This window comes from Strix aluco, chromosome 5, assembly GCF_031877795.1.
Source record: "Strix aluco isolate bStrAlu1 chromosome 5, bStrAlu1.hap1, whole genome shotgun sequence".
In the NCBI taxonomy this organism is placed as follows: Eukaryota; Metazoa; Chordata; class Aves; order Strigiformes; family Strigidae; genus Strix; species Strix aluco.
Genome location: NC_133935.1, coordinates 84,357,323 through 84,380,484, shown reverse-complemented (window position 1 = coordinate 84,380,484; position 23,162 = coordinate 84,357,323). Strand labels below are relative to the sequence as shown.

Genomic DNA, 23,162 nt, shown 5'->3' with positions numbered 1-23,162 from the left:
CAAAAATGATTAGACGAAGACAATATCTTAATATACTAGTTTAATACTGTTCTCCCACTGCCATGGTTTAACCATTTACAAGACAATGTTGGTACCAATGCTGTAGGTCTCCTTTATTTAGGACTTTTATTTAAAATGTAAGCTCTCTCCTCCTCAGTGTATGATGCTGAGGATTACTGTGCACCCTTCTATGCTGAATTGAACCAATAGAGTCGTTTCAAGGACTGACTGCATGGTCAAAAGCAAGGAAAACATTCCAGCTTAATAAATTCCCTCTTTCAGCTTAAATGTTATAATGAACTATATTCACATGAGTATCCTGCCATATTGCTGGGTAAAATATGGAGGTGTCCTGAACTTCAGTTTATGTCCCATCTAGCTGCCATATTGTAAGTTGAAAAAAAGGCACTGAGACTATAAAAGGGGTTGATATTGCACTCTAGGGCACATTTTACAGATGTGTCCTAAATTTACAGAGTAATTGTGTCAATTACAGGTGGAGGACGATGACAAGATAGGTCTTTACAGCTACAAAGTTCAATCCACTATAACGTCACGGTTGGCCAACACAATGATCCAAGCCAAAATGGTGAATAATGCAAAACGGTCCCAGCACATAGTGTTTGATGTACAAGTCCCCAAAGGAGCTTTTATTGACAACTTTACCATGTAAGTAGTGGGCATTTATCAGCCTTGTGCTCTGGCAGTGTTCAGTGTGGTGGCAGAATGTGGTGGGAGGGAATTATTTGTAAAAGCAAAACATCTCATTATTTTCCAGGTTCAGTGTCATTTTAGCAGGCTTTCTCGAGGAAAAAAGGCTCATGTCATCATAATGTCTGTCTGTCCATCTCTTCCTCTCCAGTAATTATTGGGCCATTGGCCAACATCAACAAAATTTGACAAAAGGACAGAAGTCTGGAATAGGTTAAGCTCCTACCTGTCTGGTGCATGCTGGCACCAGATCGAAGGAGAGAGAGAGACCCACATTAGAGCCCTCACTGAACAGAAAGAAACTAAGTATTCATTCAGAGAGGCAGCAGCCAGCTTGCTGGTCAGGAGACATGTCCTGATCCGTGTTCCAAAACAGCCATGACATCAGTAACTGCCTGCCCTGCCCAAAGAACAGGGAAAGGGTGAAGGAGGTAAGGAAGAGCAGATCCTCCTCAGAGTACAAGAGTGATGGCTACTTGAAATAAAAAAGCAGGTAGGGAAAAAGATACAGATCTAGTGGAAACCAAACTTCATTACTTTGGGGTTAAACAAGAGCCTTATTATTTCATTTCCCACCAGCTTAGATTTCACTGATGTTTTTCTAAAGTGAAGAAACAGTCGTCAATTGTAAAGTTGTTTCTTTTGCAAACTGACTGTGATTCTCTCTCCTAGGGATGTCAATGGTATAACATTTACCAGCAAAATTCGGGAAAAATCTGAAGCCAGAAAAATGTACTCTCAAGCAAAAGCCAAAGGCAAAGCTGCTGGAATAGTAAGGTATAAAGACTTTGGCATGTGGGTGTTGTGCTGAACGTATTCATAGGAGAACTGAAGAGACCCATCCCAGGAGGAGATAGATGAGGGAGGAACCCTGGGAAGGAAAATGGGTTGCTTACTTACAGCAACTCTGATATTTAATTATCAAGGACTAAATTTGTGTTTCTGCTTTCAGCTTGACAAAACATACTGTGCTAACAGAAAACTGCTGTTCCCTGATATAGGCTACAGTTAGAACCAGACCCAGCAAATGCAAAGAAGCTCTCTTTCTCCTTGTATTTTCTCAAAATAACCCCACAGCTGACTTTTCAGGAGCAATGCCTTGGATATGGAAAACTTCCAAACCGAAGTGAATGTGCCCCCAGGGACGAGGATCCAGTTCGAACTTCACTACCATGAAATGATTCGGAGGAAACTGAGCTCTTATGAGCACATCATCTCAGTGAAGCCAGGACGCTTGGCGAAGCACATGGAGGTAAAGTAGAGCTGGTGTCTGTAGGCAGCACCCCACAGGTGAATCCTCACTGAGAAAGCAGTCAAGGTTCCTACAAGTCCCACAGCAGAACCCTTCATCTGCAGCTCCTTCCTTTCATATGGGCTTTGTACAAATAGCCTCGAGGTCACTGTGTAGACCAGCATGAAACACATTAAATGAGGAGCTATGTAGCTACATGAGTGAGGAGCAAATGTGTCCTGCCTCCTCTTGTACTAACACAGTTGGGCACCTCCTGAATCGTGACTGACTCACGTCAGACCCACTTGGGCAAACAAGCTTTGGCCTATATATACCCTTGTGTAAACTTGCCTTGACTGAAGGAAAACAAACAATACTTGCTATTTAGTTGGAACAGTGCTTTTCACAATAACCCCAACTTCATGAGATAGTGTCCTGTGAGAGCAGATGTTCTCTGATTGACAGTCCCTCCACAACTGTCTGCCAGAAGATGATCTGTCTTATTCTTACCCTCTTTCTTACACTCATCCAAAGGTGTCCTCTGTCATCCATCAACAGTCACAAGATACAGGGATAGCTGGACATTTCCACCTGGCCATTCTTATGTTCCTGTTTCATAAATGTCTTCTTCAGCTTTCCATGGCTTCAGCACAAGGTGTATATGAAATTTTGCTGCTTGTGTTTCCGTGGTACAGGCTGTGACCTGCTTCAAGCTGTCCAAAGGCCTGAGTTAGTCCTACTGAAAGGGACGCTGTGTCCTGCCTCCTAGTAGTCTTACTAACCACAAACACAACCAGAAAAAGGCTTTATCCCAAGCTGACAAGATAAAACCTTTATTTTCCAAATCACCTTGGCCATCCAAACAAAAGCAAAAATACTCTCTGTCCTGTCAATGGCATGAGTAGAGAGGGAGAGGACTCATCACTGAGTGTTCCTCCTGGCCTCCTAACCCAAAGCAGCACTAAGGCAGAGTCACTTCATGCTTCTGTCATGCTTTCAGTGTAAACAAGGGTATCACTCTTGACTCCTATCCCACCACTTGCCCCAGGGGGTAAGAGAGAGAGCAGGAATGAACATTTCTGCCAAATTCTTTCCATTCTTTGGACCCTTTTTTTTTTTTTGTCTTTGCATCGTGGTCTATTTTCACCATTGCATGGATCCCCACCACAAATGAGACTAGCCCTACTGGAGCATTCTCAAGGGCAACCCACCCCCCAGATGGAGTTTGCCTGTGGAGCATTCATAAGATCCTGGTATACCACGGGCACTGCTCTATATTAAATGTCCTCCCTCCTGCCTTTAGGTGGATGTCCGCATTATTGAGCCACAGGGACTTCGCTATGTGCATGTTCCTAATTCCCTCGGAGATCATTTTGATGGAATCACCACCATCTCCAAGGGAGAGAAAAAGGTAACACTCACAGACTAGAAATAGCATGAAAACATCAGTTTTCACATTTGTTCCTATGCAGTCATGACATTTTTTCATACCCACTGGAAACATGCAAAAATATGGCAAAAAAATACAGTGTCTTCATTACTGATACCTAAATGTATGTACAAGATGCTCAAATACTACAGTCACAGCAGTATAGAAACAGTGTGTAGTCTGTCCATCTTTGTGCAAAGCTTTTCATTTGTAATTCTGAAACTGAGATTGCTGGATGTGGAAAGGATAGGTGATGAATATCAAGTGGAATAACCGCTCTAGAATAACTCCACAATCTCAGTTTCAACTGAGAATATCTGCATAGGGACTTATTTTAGAACTGCTCTTTTCCTTAACAATCTTACCCTAGCTTTCTCCAACATAGATATTGGGTATAAGTAAACCCTCCAACAGTGGAGCAGTTTTTCTCAAGAAACTTCAAGCAGTGACTCTGGGAGGGTACAACTCTTTTGACTCTTACATAGACATCTAATACAGGATATGTTAATCAGGCCCAAAAAGTCTGTCTATACTGCTATAATAATATATCAGGCAATATTGTTTCCTGATATTGACGCTCATTTTTATGTCTCATTCACCCACATCCCTAGTTTAGCAAATTATTTCAGAGGTATTGTGTGGCTATATATGTTATGTCTTATCTTCTCTGGAAATTCCAAGTTATTCAGTCAAAGCAGAGAAATAATGCCATAAATTCTGCATAACCAATAACATGACTAACGCAAATGATTTCTAGTACTCAATTTACAGTCAAATTACAAGCTCTCGTTTGTCTGGGAAAAAAATCAATTAAAAAGCTATTAAAAATGTTGATAAAATTATGGATACTTTCAACTAGGAAAATGTTAAATAAGCCAACATATTACTTGCTAGAAATGGTTTGCACAGCTCTATTTTGAAATATTCGGTGCTGTAGATAGGTCATCTTATTTGTGTCACAGTTGCTACTACAGAATCAGCATATCCAGTCAAACCTTAGTGCTGATTTTCTTTTTAAGTGACCAAGTCCATTTTCCACTTAAACAAGAGTACAAATAAAGAAGAAAAGTGTTCAGTGAAATATATTTCAATGATCCACCTTTCTCACGACATCTGATTGACTGATGATCACTTCTCATTTCAAGGCTCATGTTTCCTTCAAGCCAACGATGGCTCAACAACGAAAATGCCCCACGTGCTCATCCACAGCAGTAGATGGAAATTTTGTGGTGCAATATGATGTGAACAGAGAAACCACAGGTGGAGAATTGGAAGTAAGCATTGCTGTTTAACTGGGACAGGAGATCTGTAAATACAAGAATTGCTGTCATTAAGCAAACTGTGCTAAATAAACTTAATCGTTCAGGAGAATAAAGATGAGAAAGAGCTCTGTATCCAGCTGAAAGAACAGAGAGATTCTAAGTGGGCAGAATGGATTTGTTTAATTTATGAGTAAGATGTGGTCCTACATATAGTCTGGAGCAGATTCCTGTCTTGTCCTAAAGCCAATGTCTTTTATACCTAGCAGCACTGTGGTGATTTAATGTTGAATCAGAGGACAGAGTCATTGGATGTTGTACCAATACATCACAAGGAGACAACCAGAACATCACTATTTTTATGTTAACATGAAGCAGAGTTATGGGGTTGAATTATTACAGACAGAACAGTCTTTTTTAAAACATTTTTCATTCCTCCTTATACTAGTCCATGGCAGTTGTCTGAGAACCAGGCTCTGCTTTCCTTGATAAAAAGTAAAGACTGTAGTATGGAGTATAGATGGTGTAAGGCTACGAAGAAGTGCAGAGCTGAAAGTTAGAATTGGCCCATAAAGAAGAATAACATTTTCTGCTCTGTTATTCTCTTGAGTTTTCTGACATCTTTACCATAGCTCACTTCACTGTGACTTTTTTATTTTATTTTGCAGATTTTTAATGGCTATTTTATTCACTTCTTTGCTCCGGAAAATCTTGATCCTCTGCCTAAAAACATTTTATTTGTTATAGACGTCAGTGGCTCGATGTGGGGACTGAAAATGAAACAAGTAAGTGTTTGACCTCTATTGAAAAATGAACCTCCTGCTAACTTTTCCCATGTGCCTTGCTATACAATTCTGTAATAGACTGGGGCTCAGAATTACCAGCTTAGTTCTTTACATTTTGCTCCATCAAAAGTCTTAGCGAAGTTGAAGAATATTTGGTGACTTCACGGTTTTACTCTTTATTTGTAATGCTCCTTCCATGATGTAAGGAAGAGGTGATGCAATCAGAATATGGATTTTAACTCTAAATTAAAATTTTAATTGACAGATCACAAAACATTTTGCAAAGGCTCTGGCTCCCTTTTCTGTAATCTCCTCTACTGAATCCTGGGAAAGTGTCAGTGAGGATACTAATTCCCTGCTTTCAAACAGTTGTGGACAAGTTGTTGACAGCCCACTGAAGAGCGGGGCGGGCGGGAGCAGAAAATATAAAAAAATAAGATGTTTTAGTCTGCAAAAGAAAAGACTTGGAGAGCCATAATCAGCCTCCAAATATGCGAATGATTGTTCTAAAAGGAAAACTCATTAACTGACATTCATGCCCACCCAAGGTAGAATAAGATGGAATCAGGTGGATTTACAGCAGGAGAGATTTATCTTAGATATTAGCAAAAACTTTGTAGTGCTGAGAGGGGAGTTCAGGAGATTGTAGGTCTTGTGTCACTGAAAGTTAAGAACTAGCTAGACAGACATCAGCTGGGAACGATCTAGGTATATTTGAATTTGCTTCAGAGCACAATACTGAGTCTTGGCAGATTGCTTCCTTGGGAAAATCAATGCTGCAAAACTGGGATACAGGTTAATTGTCGCTTGTTTAAATCACACATCTTCAAACAGATGTTACCCAGTCTGAAGTGACAGCACTACAGGCAGCTAAGTCTCCTGAGCTGATACGAGCAATTCCTCTCTCCTGAACCCCAGTGTCTCACAAACTGCTTCTCTCTCTCACCTCACTCTGTGTTAGCAGGAGTTAAGAAAGGATGGGTTGAGTCACATGGGTTTGTTCTTGCTAATCACATTTTTTCTGTGTTTCTTTGGTGAAAGGTTCAGCTTTATGCAAGAAGTGCAAAAAAGGGGAGATTTGGATAGCAGATGCTATTTTGGATTCCAGTGCTCATGTTCTTATTCATCAGAGGCATCTGTTTGCCTGTAGTCACAATTTAAGAAGATGTTTACAGCAACAGAAAGCATAAACTCATCTTCTCTTAAATTTCTTCTTCTCAGACCATCGAGGCCATGAAGGCAATATTGAGTGAGCTCCGTGCTGCTGATCAGTTCTCCCTTATTGACTTCAACCACAATGTCCGATGCTGGAGAAATAATCTAGTCTCAGCCACCCCAGCCCAGGTTGAAGATGCTAAGAAGTACATCCAGACAATCCATCCCAACGGGGGTATGAGGTTTTGATTGCAAGGTGCTCATGAAAGTTAGCTATCACAGGAACCTCAGACAACCTTCAGACTGGCAGAGTATTCCTAAAAAAAAAGTCTGATTCCCAAAATGGGAAAAGCATGCCCTGGGGCTAAAGGAGAGCAAGGATTCTGGTTTATTGTGTTAGGGGATGGGATGGCATGTCCTTCTACTGAATAAGCTATGACAGATAGAACACAGACCATAGAACAGCTGCCTTTGATCTATAGGCTCTATCTCCAGCCTCACAGATCCCAAATAGCCTTGAAAGACCAAGGCCGTCTCATGCCTTTGTAAAGCAGACCATAAGCAGCCCATAAGGAAGTTTCTTCACATTCTCATTCAATCATCTGCCTGCAAACCCACTACTTCTTCCCCCAGAAAATAGTTCCCAACACCACAAATGGTCCCACTGGAATTAGTGAGGGGGGATGGGGAGGCCACATGAAGATGACAGGCTGGGATGAAAAAGTGAACCAGAGTGCAAGCAGATGTAAGCACCACAGAGGAGAGGTTTTGCTGCTTTGATCTCAGGTCTTGTCTATGCTCATTAATTCCACTAGAATCTCAGAGCTAATCTGGGTTCAACAAGAGACTCAATAAGAATCAGACTTGTTTTCTTCATTGTGTCTTTGACAGGCACAAATATCAATGAAGCTCTTCTCCGGGCCACATTCATCCTGAATGAAGCCCAAAACTTAGGCATGTTGGACCCTAACTCAGTCTCTATGATCGTATTGGTGTCTGACGGAGACCCGACAGTAGGTGAGTACCCTGCTTTAGGGGAGAAGAAAGGCCAGTGGGATTAGCCTGAGAAAAGTGTTCAACATGTAGACATTTTGACAGTAAGATTAAAAATTCTGTTCCCTTTTCTTCCAATGCCTGTGCTGCTCTTTTGCCAAGTGCTGTAGGTGCCACGGGGCTTTGCACAGAAGCTTTCAAAAGATGAGCAGATTGTTTTATGTAAATTATGTGCTTCTTGCAATTACAGAGATGCATAAGTTCTGTAGGAGAGGTAATCACAACCTTAGAAAAAAAATTTCCTCTTCCAATGACCTTGGCCCACACAGATCTATGCAGTCCCAAGTGTAACATCAAAATCAGGAAAATAATGTGGAAAGCAAATTAATTTGGATTGGGTTTGGTACAGGTCAGAAAGAATCGCTTACTGCAAGATGCCATCTCAGAAGAGGCTGCCATTAAAAACAAGTCTGAAAAAAAAGTCAGTCCCAATGGTGGCAGAGAACATCTTAAGTACAATAAACAAAGTAAAGTCTTTATGGAGATGTCTTAGTCTGCAGAGAGGTTGAAGCAGTAATTCTGGGAGAAGTCTAGATGTGTTGCAGTTACAAACTCCCCAGGAAGTTAATAAGAGCCCTAGATATACAAAAGATACCCATCAGATACCAAAAAAAGAGTTCAAAGGAGTCTTCTTCAGTGGAAACAATTTGTTAATCTCCATCCAGAAGAAGCTCAAATGTCACAGTAGGCACTGCAAAATGGAGATTTGGCATCTGAGCTAGCTGTCTAGATTTCCCTTATATTAAGCGAGAACCAGAGACACTGGAAGAGCATGAATGCACTTACCTTGATGGAGACTTCCTCCATTGCTCAGATGGATGTGACCCTTTGTGTGTCTCCAAGGTGAGCTAAAGCTGACGACGATCCAGAAGAATGTGAAGCAGAGCATAAAGGACGAATTCTCTCTCTTCTGCCTCGGGATTGGGTTTGATGTAGATTACGATTTCCTGCAGAGAATCGCGACTGACAACCGTGGCATGGCCCAGAGGATTTTTGGAAATCAGGAGACTTCTGCCCAAATGAAGGTGTGTTTCTGGCCCATTGCTGCTGAAACTATCCAATTCAGTTTACAGCTGTGGAGCTGGGTAACTCTACCAGCAAGAGTAGAGTTACTGTAGGTTTATAGCAGGGGTCACAAAAAGCATCATTTCTTCTGGAGAGTCCTGTGAGAAGACAGTCATGTATTAGCTTAAGTGCTCCTAGTTATAATTTTGTAGCATCTATAATACATATTTTACTGCTCTGTGTTGGATTAATATTCTATAAAACAGTCCTAACCATAAAAAAATATTTGGTAAATTAAAATTAAGGCCTGGATTTTACCTCAGGCCACTTCAGCACTAACAAAAGGCACAGGTATAAATGCTAAATGTTAACTGTGACAGTATAAGAAAATGTTCAATTCTAGGACGGTCTGGCTCCACCTCTGTAAGCAGCAATTGCTGATGAAAAAACTCTTACATCCTTATTCTGTTTCTATTCACTGGTTTCATCACCTGTGCAGGCTTCTCATACTTCTTTCCCAACACAGGCGTGATAGGACACACGCAGGTGTGCCAGGACACACTACCTGGTGTTCTGCCAAAGAAAGCAGCTCTGAGAGCACAGTCCCTCAGTATGAGAGAGCCTCCATCCATAGCACTATAGGGGTACCTGTTTTCCTTCTCTGGTCCTAAACCCAGCTGTGGACACATCTCTGTTCACATCAGCCAGGTACAACAGGGTCAGTCTACAGCACAGAAGCGAATGCAAGTGAGAGGTAGGTCTAGTTTTTGGCAAGAATTAAGTGGGAAGCAGTTGTCTCTTTTATACAGTAGCCAAGAGCTGACCAACCTGATAATAGATTCAGGCTCATATGCACCTGTGCTCAAGCCTTTTAGGCCTAGGAACACAGCCCATGGGCTTCTGAGCATCCTTGGACTTGGACCAAATTGTCTTGCTATACGCCCTTGCAAGTGTACTAAGGTCTAAGTATAAAAAAGTCCACGCTCTCTGGGACAAAGAAAGTCCCACTTGTCCTTTAGGGCTCTGGGTTTTGTCACCTGCTGTCCTTTCAGTAAGATTGGTGCATGTGGGAAGGTTGCTTCACGTACAACAGACTCACTTCTCTGTCTCCTTCCATCTCAGAATTTCTACAACCAGGTCTCCACCCCACTTTTGAAGAAGATTCAGTTCAACTACCCCCAGGAGTCAGTGTCAGACGTCACCCAGAGCAGCTTCCACAACTACTTTGGTGGCTCAGAGATAGTAGTAGCTGGGAAAGTTGACACAGAAAACCTGCAGCACTTGGAAAGCGTTGTCACAGCGACAGCAGTGAGTGAGGGTCTCCTCGGCATACCTGCTCCTGGGGGTTTGGGCTGCTTCATTCACTCGTGTGTGCAGTCTCCTTGCTGGAGGTCATTGCCAGTGGAGTGTTTTATCTGCTTGGGTTCGGGTGGGAGCGTGGGGAAGCTCACAGGGGGTTCGTCCAACAATGTTTCACAACAGCTTCAAGTACAGCCACAAATAGTCACTACCTGCATCCTGCAGCCTGCCAGAGGAACTTCCTTCTAATAAATGTACCATACAAAATTCAACTGCAAACCAGACTAAGACTATGGAGTCCTCTTCCATGCCTTTCATGGCTGAACCTCCCACTATTGGGAAGTTCAAACTTGGTGGGTCTACAGTGTGTCAACTCCTAGCACTGTCCTTTTATGCTTTGCCTTGTGGCATGTGTGATGAGGCTTTGCCCATGTTTCAGGGCTGCTCTTCCAGGTGGAGTGGGATGGGGTGGGAATACTACATCTAGATCCTTCTTTCTGAGGAGGAACTGAAACATCCACACTCTTACAGAGCTTAGGAGCTGCCATTTGTTATTTGCTGGAAAAAATCAAGCATGTTGAATATTCTTTCCTGCCAAAACCCAGTGCAGTCCAAGGGCCTGTGGGAGAATGTAGAATTTGGTTCCTGTTCCTCAGTAGGAATTGGATATGAAAAAGTCTGATGGGGTGATAGCAGAGCTCTGCTAAGAGCCTCTTCTTTTGGCATGAGGTAGCACCCTCTTTGGCTACTGCTGACAGCTCCTTTACCTATTTTAATCCACTGTCACAAAAGTGTGTTTAACAGAAGACCCTCTTGCTACAGCTCCCCTCCTCATGGCAGTCAGGCCAATGGTGCTGGGACTTTCTGATCTAGAAGTGCCCATGGGCAGAGCCAGAGTGGGTCCTTAGTGCCAACCATGCTAAGAGGGGAACTCAAAGCCACCCCATTCTCCTGGCTCATCCTCCATTATCTTTATCTCTCATTGATTGCATAGGCAAATGCAGAGCTCGTCATGGAAACCCTGCGAGATGTTGAAGAACTGGATGGCTTCATGAAGAAAGACAAATACGCAGACCCTGATTTCACTAGGAAGCTGTGGGCTTATCTGACTGTCAATCAGATGCTGGCAGAGAGGTGAGGAGAAATGCAGTCTGTGATGGGAGGGAAGAGAAACCTGAGAGCAATCTGGTTCTCGCTGAGACCACAGCCATAAGGCTGCCCTCAGGGCTTCAAATGGGTAAGGTAAACAAATCCAAATAGGTAGCTGATATCTTCAGACATGTTCCTCCTATTTTTAGCACTCACAGATATCAGGGAATAGAGTTTGGGAGCAGTTAATCAGAGAAATAAGGGTCAAACAGACCTGGCTGTGGGGCTGTGAATGAAATGAATGGGAGATTTGCCTTACGGAGCCTGAGTAAAATCTATGGAGTGATTCAGGATTAATCCCCTCTGAAGCAGAAGGAGATCTTCTGCTGAGACCAGGAGATGGACTGGGCTTCTCTGAGTCCAGGCCAAAGCCCATAGAAGCCAAAAATAGTCTTCTCATGGAGAGTACATTCAGCCCTTTGCAAAGGCCTTCAGCCTTTCCTTCTTGCAACACCTACTAGTTTGTCTCTATGACTGCTCTGTGGAGGACTTGTCATGGCAGCTGCCCTGTAGAGCTGCTAACCGTGCCTTCTGTTTCTTTTTCCACCCAGAAACACAGCCCCCACTGCAGCTTTGAAGAGGAACATCACCAAATCCATCCTACAGATGTCTCTTGACCATCATATTGTTACCCCCTTCACATCCATGCTGATAGAGAACGCCGAAAAGGATGAGATAATGCTGGCAGACCAGCCCAAAGACCCCAGAAGGGGCTGCTGCCCAGGTCAGTGTCTCAGTCTGTCCATTACTCTAGCTCTTATTTTGTTTTCATTCTTCTGTTGGAAGAATGACTGTCTTCATTGTTCACTCCAAGTGTTTGTGCTTATAGGATAACCTTTAGTTTCACTGAAAGCTGACCAAATCTTCAGCCAGTTTGAGAGCATTCTGTTATGCAAGTGCTCTTTGTAGCCACTGGCTTCAGTGTGGACTGAATGTGCCAACATTGCAGTGAAGAGGTTTCCAATAAGCCTACAGTGTCGCAGATTGAACATCTTGCTGGGACAGATATGTCTAGTTCCCTGCACCGCAGCTGTAGAATTGACTAAACTGTATCTTATCACCACTTTCAAGCCTTGGAAGCTTCCTAAGATTGTTATCCATCAGCCACAAGCCCACATGGAATCTGAGCTGTCGTAACAACAGAGTCCCTCGTTAATTAAACTTCCGGATTTAAATCCCTTACTTCAGTACGTGTTCCAAGGTCCTTGTCACGGAAACCTTATGTCCAGCCAAATGAGGCGGGGTTGGCTTGTTCTGGCATGATATGGTAGAGTCAGTCTCAAAGCAATAGCTGTTGGCATTCGTGGGTGTCTCTCATATCCAGAGTCATCCCTGCACAGCCATGGGCTTCCAATGAAACTTAACAGCAGCTATTTTGCGCCCTCACCAGTCAGTGGTTTGAAAAAGCACGAACGTCAGGAAAAGGCTGACAGTGCGATGCAATGGAAGTGCTGAAAGTAAAAGATCAAGTCCTTGAACAACTGAGTCTGGTGATTTAAAACCTATTAATAAATGGTAGAGTTTACAATTGATTGTGAAGGAAAGAAGCAACCTACTTTACACCAACGGACAACATCATCCATCTGGCATTTCACACTGGAAGTGCTTGTGACTTTGCTGAAACTCCAAGCACATGTTCTGCATGCTCAGTTCTCATGCTCTTATGTCTGATTCTTATGTCTGTCAGTTGTTATCTTTAGGTTCATTTATTCTTCTTTTCAATTTTGAAGTCTTCAGCTGAGACCCAAGGAGAAATTAAATAGTTGGGTTTTGTACTGTATATTACAACTCTCAACCACCAAACAGTTCAGCACAGAAATAGCATGTATTGCATTCATGTATAATGAACTCATTATACATGGCACCAGTTGACTAATTCAGACCATAATTATCTAGAGTTAGGTGATGCAGAGGTTTTAAGTGATTTAAATACAGGTTCTTGTGTCTTGAAGTTTGATGGAATAGTCAAAACTTAACAGCACTGAAATCAGGGTCGAGGCAGCTGTAGATTTCAGGGAGAGTGGGACATGACTCTTGAACCTTAGCAGAGGACAGAGTTTGTAAAAATAATATCAAGGTAAATCCGTGCTTAGGATCATGCAACACACGGGGTGTACTAAAAAGTTTGCATATACAAGGCACAGAATGGGTAATCTGAAATCTGAAATCCGAAAAATCTTTCTCTCTGTCCTTACACAACTCTTATCAGAGCTGCATGGTCTGTCTTTGTAGACAGAGACTGTGTCTTCCACTGAAATCACACACTTTTCAAAGGATTGACTAATTGTTCTTTTATCATGACGGACTTATTGCAAAACTGGACTGTGCATGGGAGAGCTTCTTCATGCATAATAGTCTGTGAAATTAATATGATCCGGAAACTCGGAACTCTGCCCAGTTTCTAGTTCCTTTATTATCTCCACTGACTTCACATATGCCATGTCCCGCTTCAGGTCTTGTCATCTTCAGTCCAACATATTAAACAAACCGAGTTTCATGGATCATTTAAGATCATATTTCTTTATGAACTAAGTGGGAGAGAGAGGACATGTTACTTTCTCCTACCTCCATCATGGCAAAGGCAGAGAGCTCTAGCAGAAGGGCACATGTTAAAGGGTGTTATATTAAATGCTTGCACTTATTTGCAACCTTTATTCATGTGGGTCATCCTAGGGCGTGCAGAAAGAGTCTTACCTTTTCTCAGGCACCTCAAACTCAGGACCCAAGCCAGCAAAGCTTTTACCACATGCTAAATTTTTAAAATTCAGCTTTTTATTTGGAAAAACAATTAAGCCTTTGTGTTGGGCACTTTGCTAGTGGGACCTGTTCACATGAATAAGAATTGAAAGTCAGGGTTCATTTTTCACCAATAGCTTATGGTTAGCTCAACTGCCCTGGTAAATCATATTCCTCTGGTGGAGACACCAGAGTAAATCCATCCTAACTTCATTATACTAATCTGTTGTAAATGGTGTTGCTTTATACTGATATAACAACATCAAGCTCTAATCTACTGCATTATTTTAAAAATTACACTATTAAATATGTCAGCACTAGCAAAAACCTAATTATGACTCTTTTAACAGGTACTCTAGGATTAACTCCAAACGCACCTAATAATAACAAAGGTATTCCAGCCTGGGCCAATGTCACAGCTGTACCAGTCAGCTTCATGCCTGAGCAAAGGAGTCCTCCTGTGTCCTCTCTGAGCATAAACAGAGGTAAAAGATATGGTATTTCTCTGCAAAGAAACACCAGACAACACTCATCACCTAATAAACAAATAAAGGCAATATAAACAAAGTTATTGGGCACTTTGGGAATTTCAGCTGCTGTGAAAAGATGCTAAGCCAATAGCGATGGAGGAGTCCATCAGTTGTCCTAATTTTTCTAGTTGAGTTTTCTGAGTTGTAAACACTGTATCTTCGTTTAGGGGCTAGTCTGCAAGAGAATAAATCAACTGCTGTGACTTGCTGATGAAGTTACTTCACTGCTGTTGCAGAGGACATCAGTGTGAAAGGTCCTTGATACAGCTCCCGCTGAAGGTCTGAGCGAGGCACAATCACGTGCATCCCAAATCACAGCCACTTCAGGCAAATCTTTGCAAATCCACCTAGCGCCCAAGGATTAAGCTTTTCTTTGTAAAATACCAAGTCATTTTGACTTTGAATAGATGACCCTGTAAAAATAAGCTCTAAATTACAAGCATGAGACTAGTTTAGATCCTAACAGGATGCCAGCAAACCCATCTTCTGCTGTGTGCTTCCCTGAGGCTGAGGCTGCTCACTGAGCTTATATTCAGCTCCTCTGCAGTAACAAAGCTAATGTAAAGTTACTGCCATTGTGAATGACAGATGAATGTTCTGTGGTAGATAAAAATCTCTGAATGCACTGATGACTGATGGATCCTGTTAATGCTTGGGCCTTTGCCATGGTTTAGTGCCTACTTAAACAAACCAGCTCTGAGAACTATCACCTATAAAAGCAGTTTAACTACAATAACTCTGGGAGCGTGCCTGTGTGCAGATGTGTGTATTTATGTACCTATCAAACAAAGAGCTATGAAACTCCTTCTCAGCATGGCTCAAGGCTTAATCTAAGACTTTGGATAGTGAAGAAACTGCTTGGAAAAGAAGGTGAGCAAGGCAAAGTTACCTGTCCAACTTATACATGTATTTTGCACTACAAATTCTTTTTGTACCTGGAGATGTTGATCAGAACAGGCTTTGACATCAAGTTGAGGAGGATCAAGCAGTTGGTGAGAAAAAGGAAAAATAATTGATATTCAAGGCTCTTGATATATTCAAAAGATTCAAGACATTCAAAAGCTCCTTCACCCCTTGAAGGGTGCTTACCCCACTGTTTCCTCTGAAGACATTCCTGGTCAAGGCTCTAGGATTTGTCTAGTGCACAAGAAGAGTTAAAGCTGAGAGAGTTGGGGTCATTCAGGATCCAGGGCCTTCCAGTACTTAAAGGGGGCTACAGGAAAGATGAGAAGGAACTCTATCAGGGAGTGTAGGGATAGGACAAGGGGTAATGGTTTTAAACTGAAAGAGCGTATATTTAGATTAGATGTAAGGAAGAAATTCTTCCCTGTGAGGGTGGTGAGACACTGGAGCAGATTGCCCAGAGAAGCTGTGGCTGCCCCCTCCCTGGAAGGGTTCAAGGCCAGGTTGGACGGGCTTTGGGTAACCTGGGCTAGTGGAAGGTGTCCCTGCCCATGGCAGGGGAGTTGGAACTAGACGGTCTTTGATGTCCCTTCCAACCCAAACCATCCTGTGATTCTATGAAAAGTTGAAGAACACCAGTGAATGAGTGGAAGCTGGCCTGGCTGGATCCCCATAGGTAATACTAAGTACAGGCATGTCTCTGAATGGTGACAGGAAGATGCCAACCACCACCAAACCATCAGAGCAGGGCATTGCTTTGAACTTCAAGGTGAGAGGGGAGGCAGCTGCCTTCAATCACTAGTGCAGGTGTTTGTCTCCTGTAAGGCCAATTTTAAAAAACATATCACTTTTAGAGGGGCCCAATACTACCCAGGTGTTAAACATACTATGAGAACAAGTCCTGGACTGTATTCCTCAGAGGAGTTGGTAGGCAGGATGTATCTTTACCCAACATCAGTACAGTGGTATGGACTTGTAACGTGTCTGAGATCTTCTTAGTTTGAGAGAGTGATGTACTGGGAGCATGTCACTTCTAGAAATAGGTAACAGCTGAGCATGGGGGGTGGATATCAGCTTTGAACAGAGGTGTCATACAAGTCCTGCTTTCCGTGCCTTAGGTTCTTTCCTGGATCTAGGCCTCAAAAGATGTGTCTCTGTCTGTCTGGTATCCTTGGGCTCACTGGAAGAGTGGCTTTCGTCATAAAGAAACGAAGCTCGGCTTCTAGAACTCCAGGTTGAGCCTATGGCAGCCTAGTGTGCAGCTGACCAGTTAAAGCAGTAGTTCACTGCACTTGGTGGTGCTCCTCAAGCCAATAATGTCATGTCCTTTCCTTAAACAGGGGAAGTATATGAGGAGAAAGTGTCTGAGGGGCTGTTGTGAGGAGCATCTGAGAACTTCCTTAGCTACGGCAGGGGTGGTAAGGGCTGTCATCCTACTTTCAGAAGTCCCAAAAAGTGCTTCAAAATCCTCCAAGGAAAGTGTCTCAGTCTTTGCGTCCCTAACCTCTAGGGCAGGAACTGGCCTGCTTCTCACATCTGTTTCTTTTCTATATTTCAGTTGACAATGACCCACACTTCATCATATACCTGCCCAAGAGCCAAAGAAACATCTGTTTCAATATCAACTCAGATCCTGGAAAGATCCTAAACTTGGTTTCTGATCCTGGTACTGGTAAGGGAATAAAACATGCTTTACTTTACAGAATGCTTTTCTTCTCTCAGGACTGAAAGATGCTCAGAGGGATCAGGGGAAATGCGTAGAGGGAGGACTGTGTGCTAAACAGGAGTGTGGCCAGCAAGTTGAGGGAAGTGGTTATTTCCCTCCACATCTGGAGTACTTGCCCAGTTTGAGGCTTGCCAGTACAAGAAAGATGGTGACAAACTGGATCAAATTCAGTGGTGGCCACCAAGATGATTATGGGGCTGGAGCACAGGACATAGTGGGTGAGACTGAGACAGCTGAGCTTGGTCAATCTTAAGAAAAAAGACCCACAGTGAATCTTGTGGCTGTCTACAACCACCTAATCAGAAGGTAAAGATGGAGCCTGACACATCTCCAAGATGCATAGGTAAAAGACAAGAGGCAACAGAAATGAGTTGCAACGGGTGAAATTCAGAGTAGGAGTGAGTTATTAGGAAAAACTTTTTCACTGCGAAGATGGCTACATGTTTCTGCTGATCCCATGGTACTTCCTGCTGTGGTCAGAACTCCAAGTCTCTAGGTGGTGCTCCAAGATTTAGGTAACATGTGCTTCTCTGCTTTTAACAGGAGTTGTGGTCAACGGGCAGCTTGTTGGGGCCAAGAAAACAGAGAATAAGAAACTCAATACATACTTCGGCAAAATTGGGTTTTATTTCAAAAACAAAGGCCTGAAAGTGGAGATCACCACAGAAACAATAACGCTGAAAGATGGATCTTATGGCATCACACTGACCTGGTCTGACACGGGGCACATCATTCGGAAACAGTAAGTTGCTGAGCATTTGTTGTCTGCCCTGTGGAAACCGTTTGCGACACAGCATTGGGCTGACCCAGCTACGGGTGGGATCCCTGTCACGGGGTGCCTACATGTGGGCACATGAATCTTAGACGTCTGAGATCGCCTTGTAGTTGATGGAATTAGGCAGCAGGGACAAGAGAGCAATTCAGTTGACCAGAAACAAGTAGGAAGAGCTGAATTCCTCTCCTTACTGCTGACTGCATTAGCCAATACCAGGATTCAGTTGCCTAAAGACAAACACCTAATGTATTTGAGGTGCCTTCAGGGTTTCTGACATGATGGGAGACACAACTCACAACATCCAGGAGACCTTCACCTGCAGATTAACAGCTAGCAGCCATGTTGGACACCCTACAGCACTAGACAATGTGATTTAAGCAATAGGATCCCTTCCAAAATCTCCATTCATTGTAGCAAGAGCTTAAATTTGTAGGGCAAGATTTGGAACTTGAACATGAGCATGAAGTGTCTGTCCTATCAGGCACTGTCCTGGCAGACCTCTGGGTACCACTCCCAAGGCTGTAGGTTTCTGATGGATCCTCTGTCATATCTGCCAGGCCCCTGTGGTTGTTCTGGATGCCCAAAAGCATCTCAAGGGGCCAGAAAGCTTATGTGTGAGCAGCTGAACTGAGCCCTTCCTTTGGTTCATCTCTGCTAGGCTTCTCATATCTGTGAAGAAAGAAAGCAACGTTACTATCACTGTGGGTGAGGAGATGTCCTTCATGGTTTTGCTGCACCGTGTGTGGAAGAATCACCCAGTTAATGTTGACTTCCTGGGAATCTACATTCCCCCTGAAAACCAGTTCTCTCCTGAAGCCCATGGGCTGATAGGTAAGGGCTGAGGGTCGGTCAGTGGGAATGGTGAGGAACCACAAAGGGTTTTAGCTAGATCTTTGAGTGAATTAGTTGGTGTCAGTGTCCTGATGGGGAAGGTGTGAAAATTGCTCTAACAGAAAATGGGGGAGATTCCTCTAATGTCCTGGAAACCCCAAGGACATTGTAGAACATCAGGGTCAAGGAGATTGTTCCTCATCCCAGCTGGGGAGGGTGTCTTCAAAACAGACCTGACTAGACTTGGCGACACTGTGATGGGGCTTTCCCGGCCTGGCTAATCTGCTGTGAGTTGAAAGCAAAAAAATTAAAACAACCCCCTCAAAACTTCTTTCTGAGAAGACTTCTGTGCAAACGTTTGTAATTCAGCCCTCCCCTGAACGACAGCCCTTTTCTGGCAATGGTATAAAACAAAACCAAGGGCTCAGTTCATATGGAAAATCAGCTCTCCAAGCCCTGGACCCGCCCAAGGCTCCTTTTAAGATGTGGGAATCCTGAGCAGCAGAGGTTGTTTTCCCAAATACTCTTTGCAGCTCCAGTCTTCTTTCTTAGAATAAGCTTGCTGGCGCAAAAGCAGAGCTTTTTACTCTCCCAGTGTGGGTGATCTGATAGCGCTGGAGACACGGTGCCCTGTGATCCACGCAGGAGTGGTTTGCCAGCTGCAGCTAGTTTGATTTTCCAGAAGTGCCCAGAAGCAGCAGCTTACATGAGTGCCTCAAAGGTTAGGACATGCAAAGAGTTTTAAACCTCTCTTTGATCAGGTCAGTTTGCGTCTGAACCAGAAGTGTATATCCACCACCAAAGACCTGGGCAAGATCCAGGGAAACCACAAGCCACCATGGAAGTGAAAGGCAACAAGCTCACTGTTACCAGGTAGGAATAAAGTGCTTTACCGCTCTCTTTATCTGACTTCTTTTTAATGACGTCAATGACTGCAGGCTGATTGGATCTTGGGGAAAAAAACCCTGTTTTCTCTCTGCTAATAACGTGGTTTTAGCAGTTGGCAAAACACTTGGGACAAGTTGGGTTCTTTCATATTTGTGCACGAACAATTCTGGCCGTACAGCTGCCCAGCATCTGACCTTGGACAGGCCACGTAGAACTGCCTGGAACCCCCACAAAAGGGCCCCCGAGGTCATAGAACTGTAAAATTAATTGCTTTTTGTGGTTGTTTCCACTTTCTGCTGGTGGAAGACACCTGTCTCAGCACTGCGGCAGAGCAGCGCCATGAACGAGCAGGATGATCAGTGTCTTCCTGTCTACGTGTCATGGGGTGAGTTTCATTTCGGGTGGCCTCTCCCTCACAGGGGATTGCAGAAGGACTACAGGACAGACCGCGTGCTCGGGACTGACGTGCAGTGCTGGTTTGTGCACAACAGCGGGAAGGGTTTCATAGACGGCCACTACAAGGATTACCTCGTCCCCCACCTGTACAGCTTTCTGAAGAAACCCTGAATGCTCCAACACAAAACCAGTTTATTACAAAAAATTCTTATCTGCTCCTTCACGCCCAAACAACTCTTCTGAACAGCAGCTGTCAGCCTAGCAAGCCCGATCAGCTGAAGGCGACTTCACCACCATTTGCTTTATAAATGATCAGTGTTTCAAAGCGATGTAACTAACTCCCTTTTCTGTTAAAAAATGAAATCTGTAATAAAGTAACCTGCTGGGTTGTAGTAGGTATCTTGCTCTTGCCATGTCTGATTTAGTGGATATTAAACCCCATTAAAAATTTCAACTGTTTTGTAATATACATTTCATAGACTTGTAGCAGCATTGTGGCTCCTGCAGTGTGGGTAACACACACAACCAGATTTAATACTTACACCTTCGCTTCTTCAGACTGCTGGGAAAATGTAAATTGTGCACTGCTGGACTGGGCAAAAAGGAGGATATGCATTAGATACGAAAGAAATTTAACAGAAAAGGAACATGGGCTCTGCAGTGGGTATCATGAGGAGTCTCCAGTCTTTAAGGATGGGTTAACCAGTGGCGAGGAACGTTCTTGAAATAACTGACGCTGCCATACTGCAGGAAAATTACTTACATGACTCTTAAGACAACCTCCAGCCTATTTTTTGTGAAAATTCCAACATCACAGTGGAGTTCACACACAGATACAAATCTGGGAGAGCAGGAAACAGACTATATAGAAGTCACCATCAATACTAAAAGCTTCCCTTCCAGTGGGATTAGCTTCCAAAAGATACCTTGCTCTTCCAGAGTATTCAGCAATGAGTGAGATCAGTAGTGAAACAAATATACACGTGTATGTACTTTGAGCCAGATTTAAAACTCTGCTTTCCAGCAACCTTAGGAAAAAACTGTTGGCCAGATTCTTCTCAGCCACCCTAATCTAGAAAGGGGACTCAAGTAATCTACTTGCCCCTTCTGAACTTCAGTTTCCTTCACTTATGAACTAAAGGCTGGTAGATGATCTTTCTCGCAGCTGTAGTGTCAGGAATGAGAGGATCAATTAAGTGTCTCTTCAAAGTAACTCTCGAAGCGTAAGCAACTTCCCTACAAACCATTTATTGCTTCTTTGAACTCATTTATTAGCTTTGGCCCCCACAACATCCTGCAGCAGCGAGTTCCCCAGTTTAACCAGGCTCTGTGTGGGGGGAGGAAAAACCTGTTGAGTGTGGTTTTAAATCCCCAAATCAGTAATTCCACTGTCTGTTTCCTTGCTTGTATGTGAATACAAGCAGTGAATAATCGTTCTCTGGTCTTCTCCACACCATTTGTAGCTTAACATGTCTATTATATTTACTCTCTATATATTTTATATGATATATAATTAATAATACTATTAATATATGCTATTAATAATTTAATATTTTATATATATTATTCTCACTCCGGAACATTAAGCATCATTATTTTCAGTGATACCGAAGCTGTCTGTTCACTTATCCTCACTACTCTCCTACATAGCTCTTCTCATCTGTACCCATTCTTTGAGTAAGGGCAGAGCCGTTTACACAATCCACGCTGCACAAAGAGCCTGAATTTACAGACCAGTGTGTCCTCTGCCTCCAGTTCCCTTCCTCCCACTTCTCCACTCTTTAGATACCGCATTACTGCTTGACTCTGCCTTGCGTTCACGTCCGGGATTCCTGGAAAGCCATTTGATGTCCTGTGTGAGGTTATTTCAGGCTACTCCAGGCAGCAGCTGTTTCACTACGGCTCTGCAGTCTTTCAGTTTTCCTGCAGGGGTCCCCTGGAAACCACAAATCAACGAGACAGTGAACCTCTGCGCCAAGGAAAGGGACAAGGAACTCTGACTTGAACTTTTAAACTTTTAAAAGCGCACCCTGCGCTTCGGCCCACAGCTAAGATCTCCTCTGAAGGGTGTGGGGGAGATTGGTTTTCTTCCACAGACACACAGCCTAGTCAGGCGCAGACTGGACCTTCAGGTGATGGTTTGTGTTTTGCCTGGGACAAGTTGGCATCTTTTTTTATTTTTTTTACACAACCAAGGCAGTGCACCAGCTGGGCACCTTACTGTGCTCTGCGGTAGATGTAACCAACAGACACCTCACGCGTTTAAAAGACTGATAAGAAATACACTGACCTAAGAAAAGTTTATGTTTATTCCTGAACTGCCTCAGAAATTAAACGTTGTACAAAATGTGACATTTTTAAAAAAATAAAAAAATAATGTTACATCATTTAGCACGAGGAAGGTTGCTTGTGTAGCAGAGCAACAATGGAAGCACGAACAAAGGAAAAGGCTCCGGAAAACCAAAACTGTGATCACCAATTTGTATCTGCACACACATTGGCTGGCACCTCAGAAACCCCATGAGTAACACCCATCTGAAGATAAATTGCATATTAGTATTATTAGGAATTCTGATGAACAAGATGATGGAGGAGTGATGACTTGGATTCTAGAATCTCCGATGTGCTAACCAACAATCAGTTGGTGACAGCACGTAATAAATCAGACCATTCTTACAACACCCAGGAAAATAATCCCTTGCAGCACTGTTACCTTCCTGCTATTCTCTTAATCCCTTCCCCTTGTTCCTGCAGCCAGCACTCCATTTTGCCTGCAGATGGAGAAGTGTGTTGTTTGGACTCCACTGGCGCTGACACACACACTGCCTGCCTCAAGCGGCTATTTGTAGGTAATTCCCTCTCTTACGGAACTGCTAACATACTTCAGTAAATAAAATACTCCAGCTTGCAGCTATCTGCTATATTTTACAAAAGGAAATTGAACCAAATATTATAACTTTGATATAGAATCAGATGAAATATTTCCAATGATAAGATTTCCACAAACACGTTCTGTATAGCGATCTTTAAATAAATCCAGTTTGCTTGTGGTTAATTTCTATATACATTATAAATACATACACACGCACAATTAAAACCCTGACATGGTAGAGTCTTGTGTCTGCCTGCAAGATGCCAGAAAGATGTTTTTGGGAACCAAACTCTTCTCTGATCCACAATTAGCGCCTCAGGCGAGTTTGGAAATGTCTTCGTATTGGATATCTTCAACTCGTCGTCCTTTCAAAGGTCCCTGGAGTAGAAGAAATAAGATCAAAATATAAACTTGTTTGTTGAATTCCCA

General features: G+C 43.1%; 2 protein-coding genes across 5 annotated transcripts in view; one reads left to right on the top strand and one right to left on the bottom strand.

The window, feature by feature from the left end:
* Positions 1-20,260, top strand: part of ITIH2 (inter-alpha-trypsin inhibitor heavy chain 2) — a 26,852-nt gene extending 6,592 nt beyond the window's left edge. The window contains exons 4-21 of the mRNA XM_074828044.1: positions 497-669; positions 1,384-1,488; positions 1,801-1,963; positions 3,246-3,353; positions 4,517-4,645; positions 5,299-5,415; positions 6,637-6,805; positions 7,462-7,587; positions 8,467-8,648; positions 9,751-9,936; positions 10,922-11,061; positions 11,628-11,800; positions 14,163-14,297; positions 16,804-16,917; positions 17,515-17,713; positions 18,405-18,577; positions 19,339-19,450; positions 19,885-20,260. Coding sequence (XP_074684145.1) covers positions 497-669; positions 1,384-1,488; positions 1,801-1,963; positions 3,246-3,353; positions 4,517-4,645; positions 5,299-5,415; positions 6,637-6,805; positions 7,462-7,587; positions 8,467-8,648; positions 9,751-9,936; positions 10,922-11,061; positions 11,628-11,800; positions 14,163-14,297; positions 16,804-16,917; positions 17,515-17,713; positions 18,405-18,577; positions 19,339-19,450; positions 19,885-20,032 — 2,652 coding nt within the window. The 3' untranslated portion in view covers positions 20,033-20,260. The remainder of the gene's footprint in view (positions 1-496; positions 670-1,383; positions 1,489-1,800; positions 1,964-3,245; positions 3,354-4,516; positions 4,646-5,298; positions 5,416-6,636; positions 6,806-7,461; positions 7,588-8,466; positions 8,649-9,750; positions 9,937-10,921; positions 11,062-11,627; positions 11,801-14,162; positions 14,298-16,803; positions 16,918-17,514; positions 17,714-18,404; positions 18,578-19,338; positions 19,451-19,884) is intronic.
* KIN (Kin17 DNA and RNA binding protein) overlaps positions 19,940-23,162 on the bottom strand; it is a 20,880-nt gene continuing 17,657 nt past the window's right edge. For 3 of the 4 annotated variants that reach the window (XM_074828045.1, XM_074828046.1, XM_074828047.1), the window contains one exon: positions 22,153-23,111. In XM_074828045.1, coding sequence (XP_074684146.1) covers positions 23,049-23,111 — 63 coding nt within the window. In that variant the 3' untranslated portion in view covers positions 22,153-23,048. Of the gene's footprint in view, positions 21,798-22,152; positions 23,112-23,162 lie in introns of those variants that run through there. The other variant, XR_012623675.1, reaches the window with a different exon arrangement.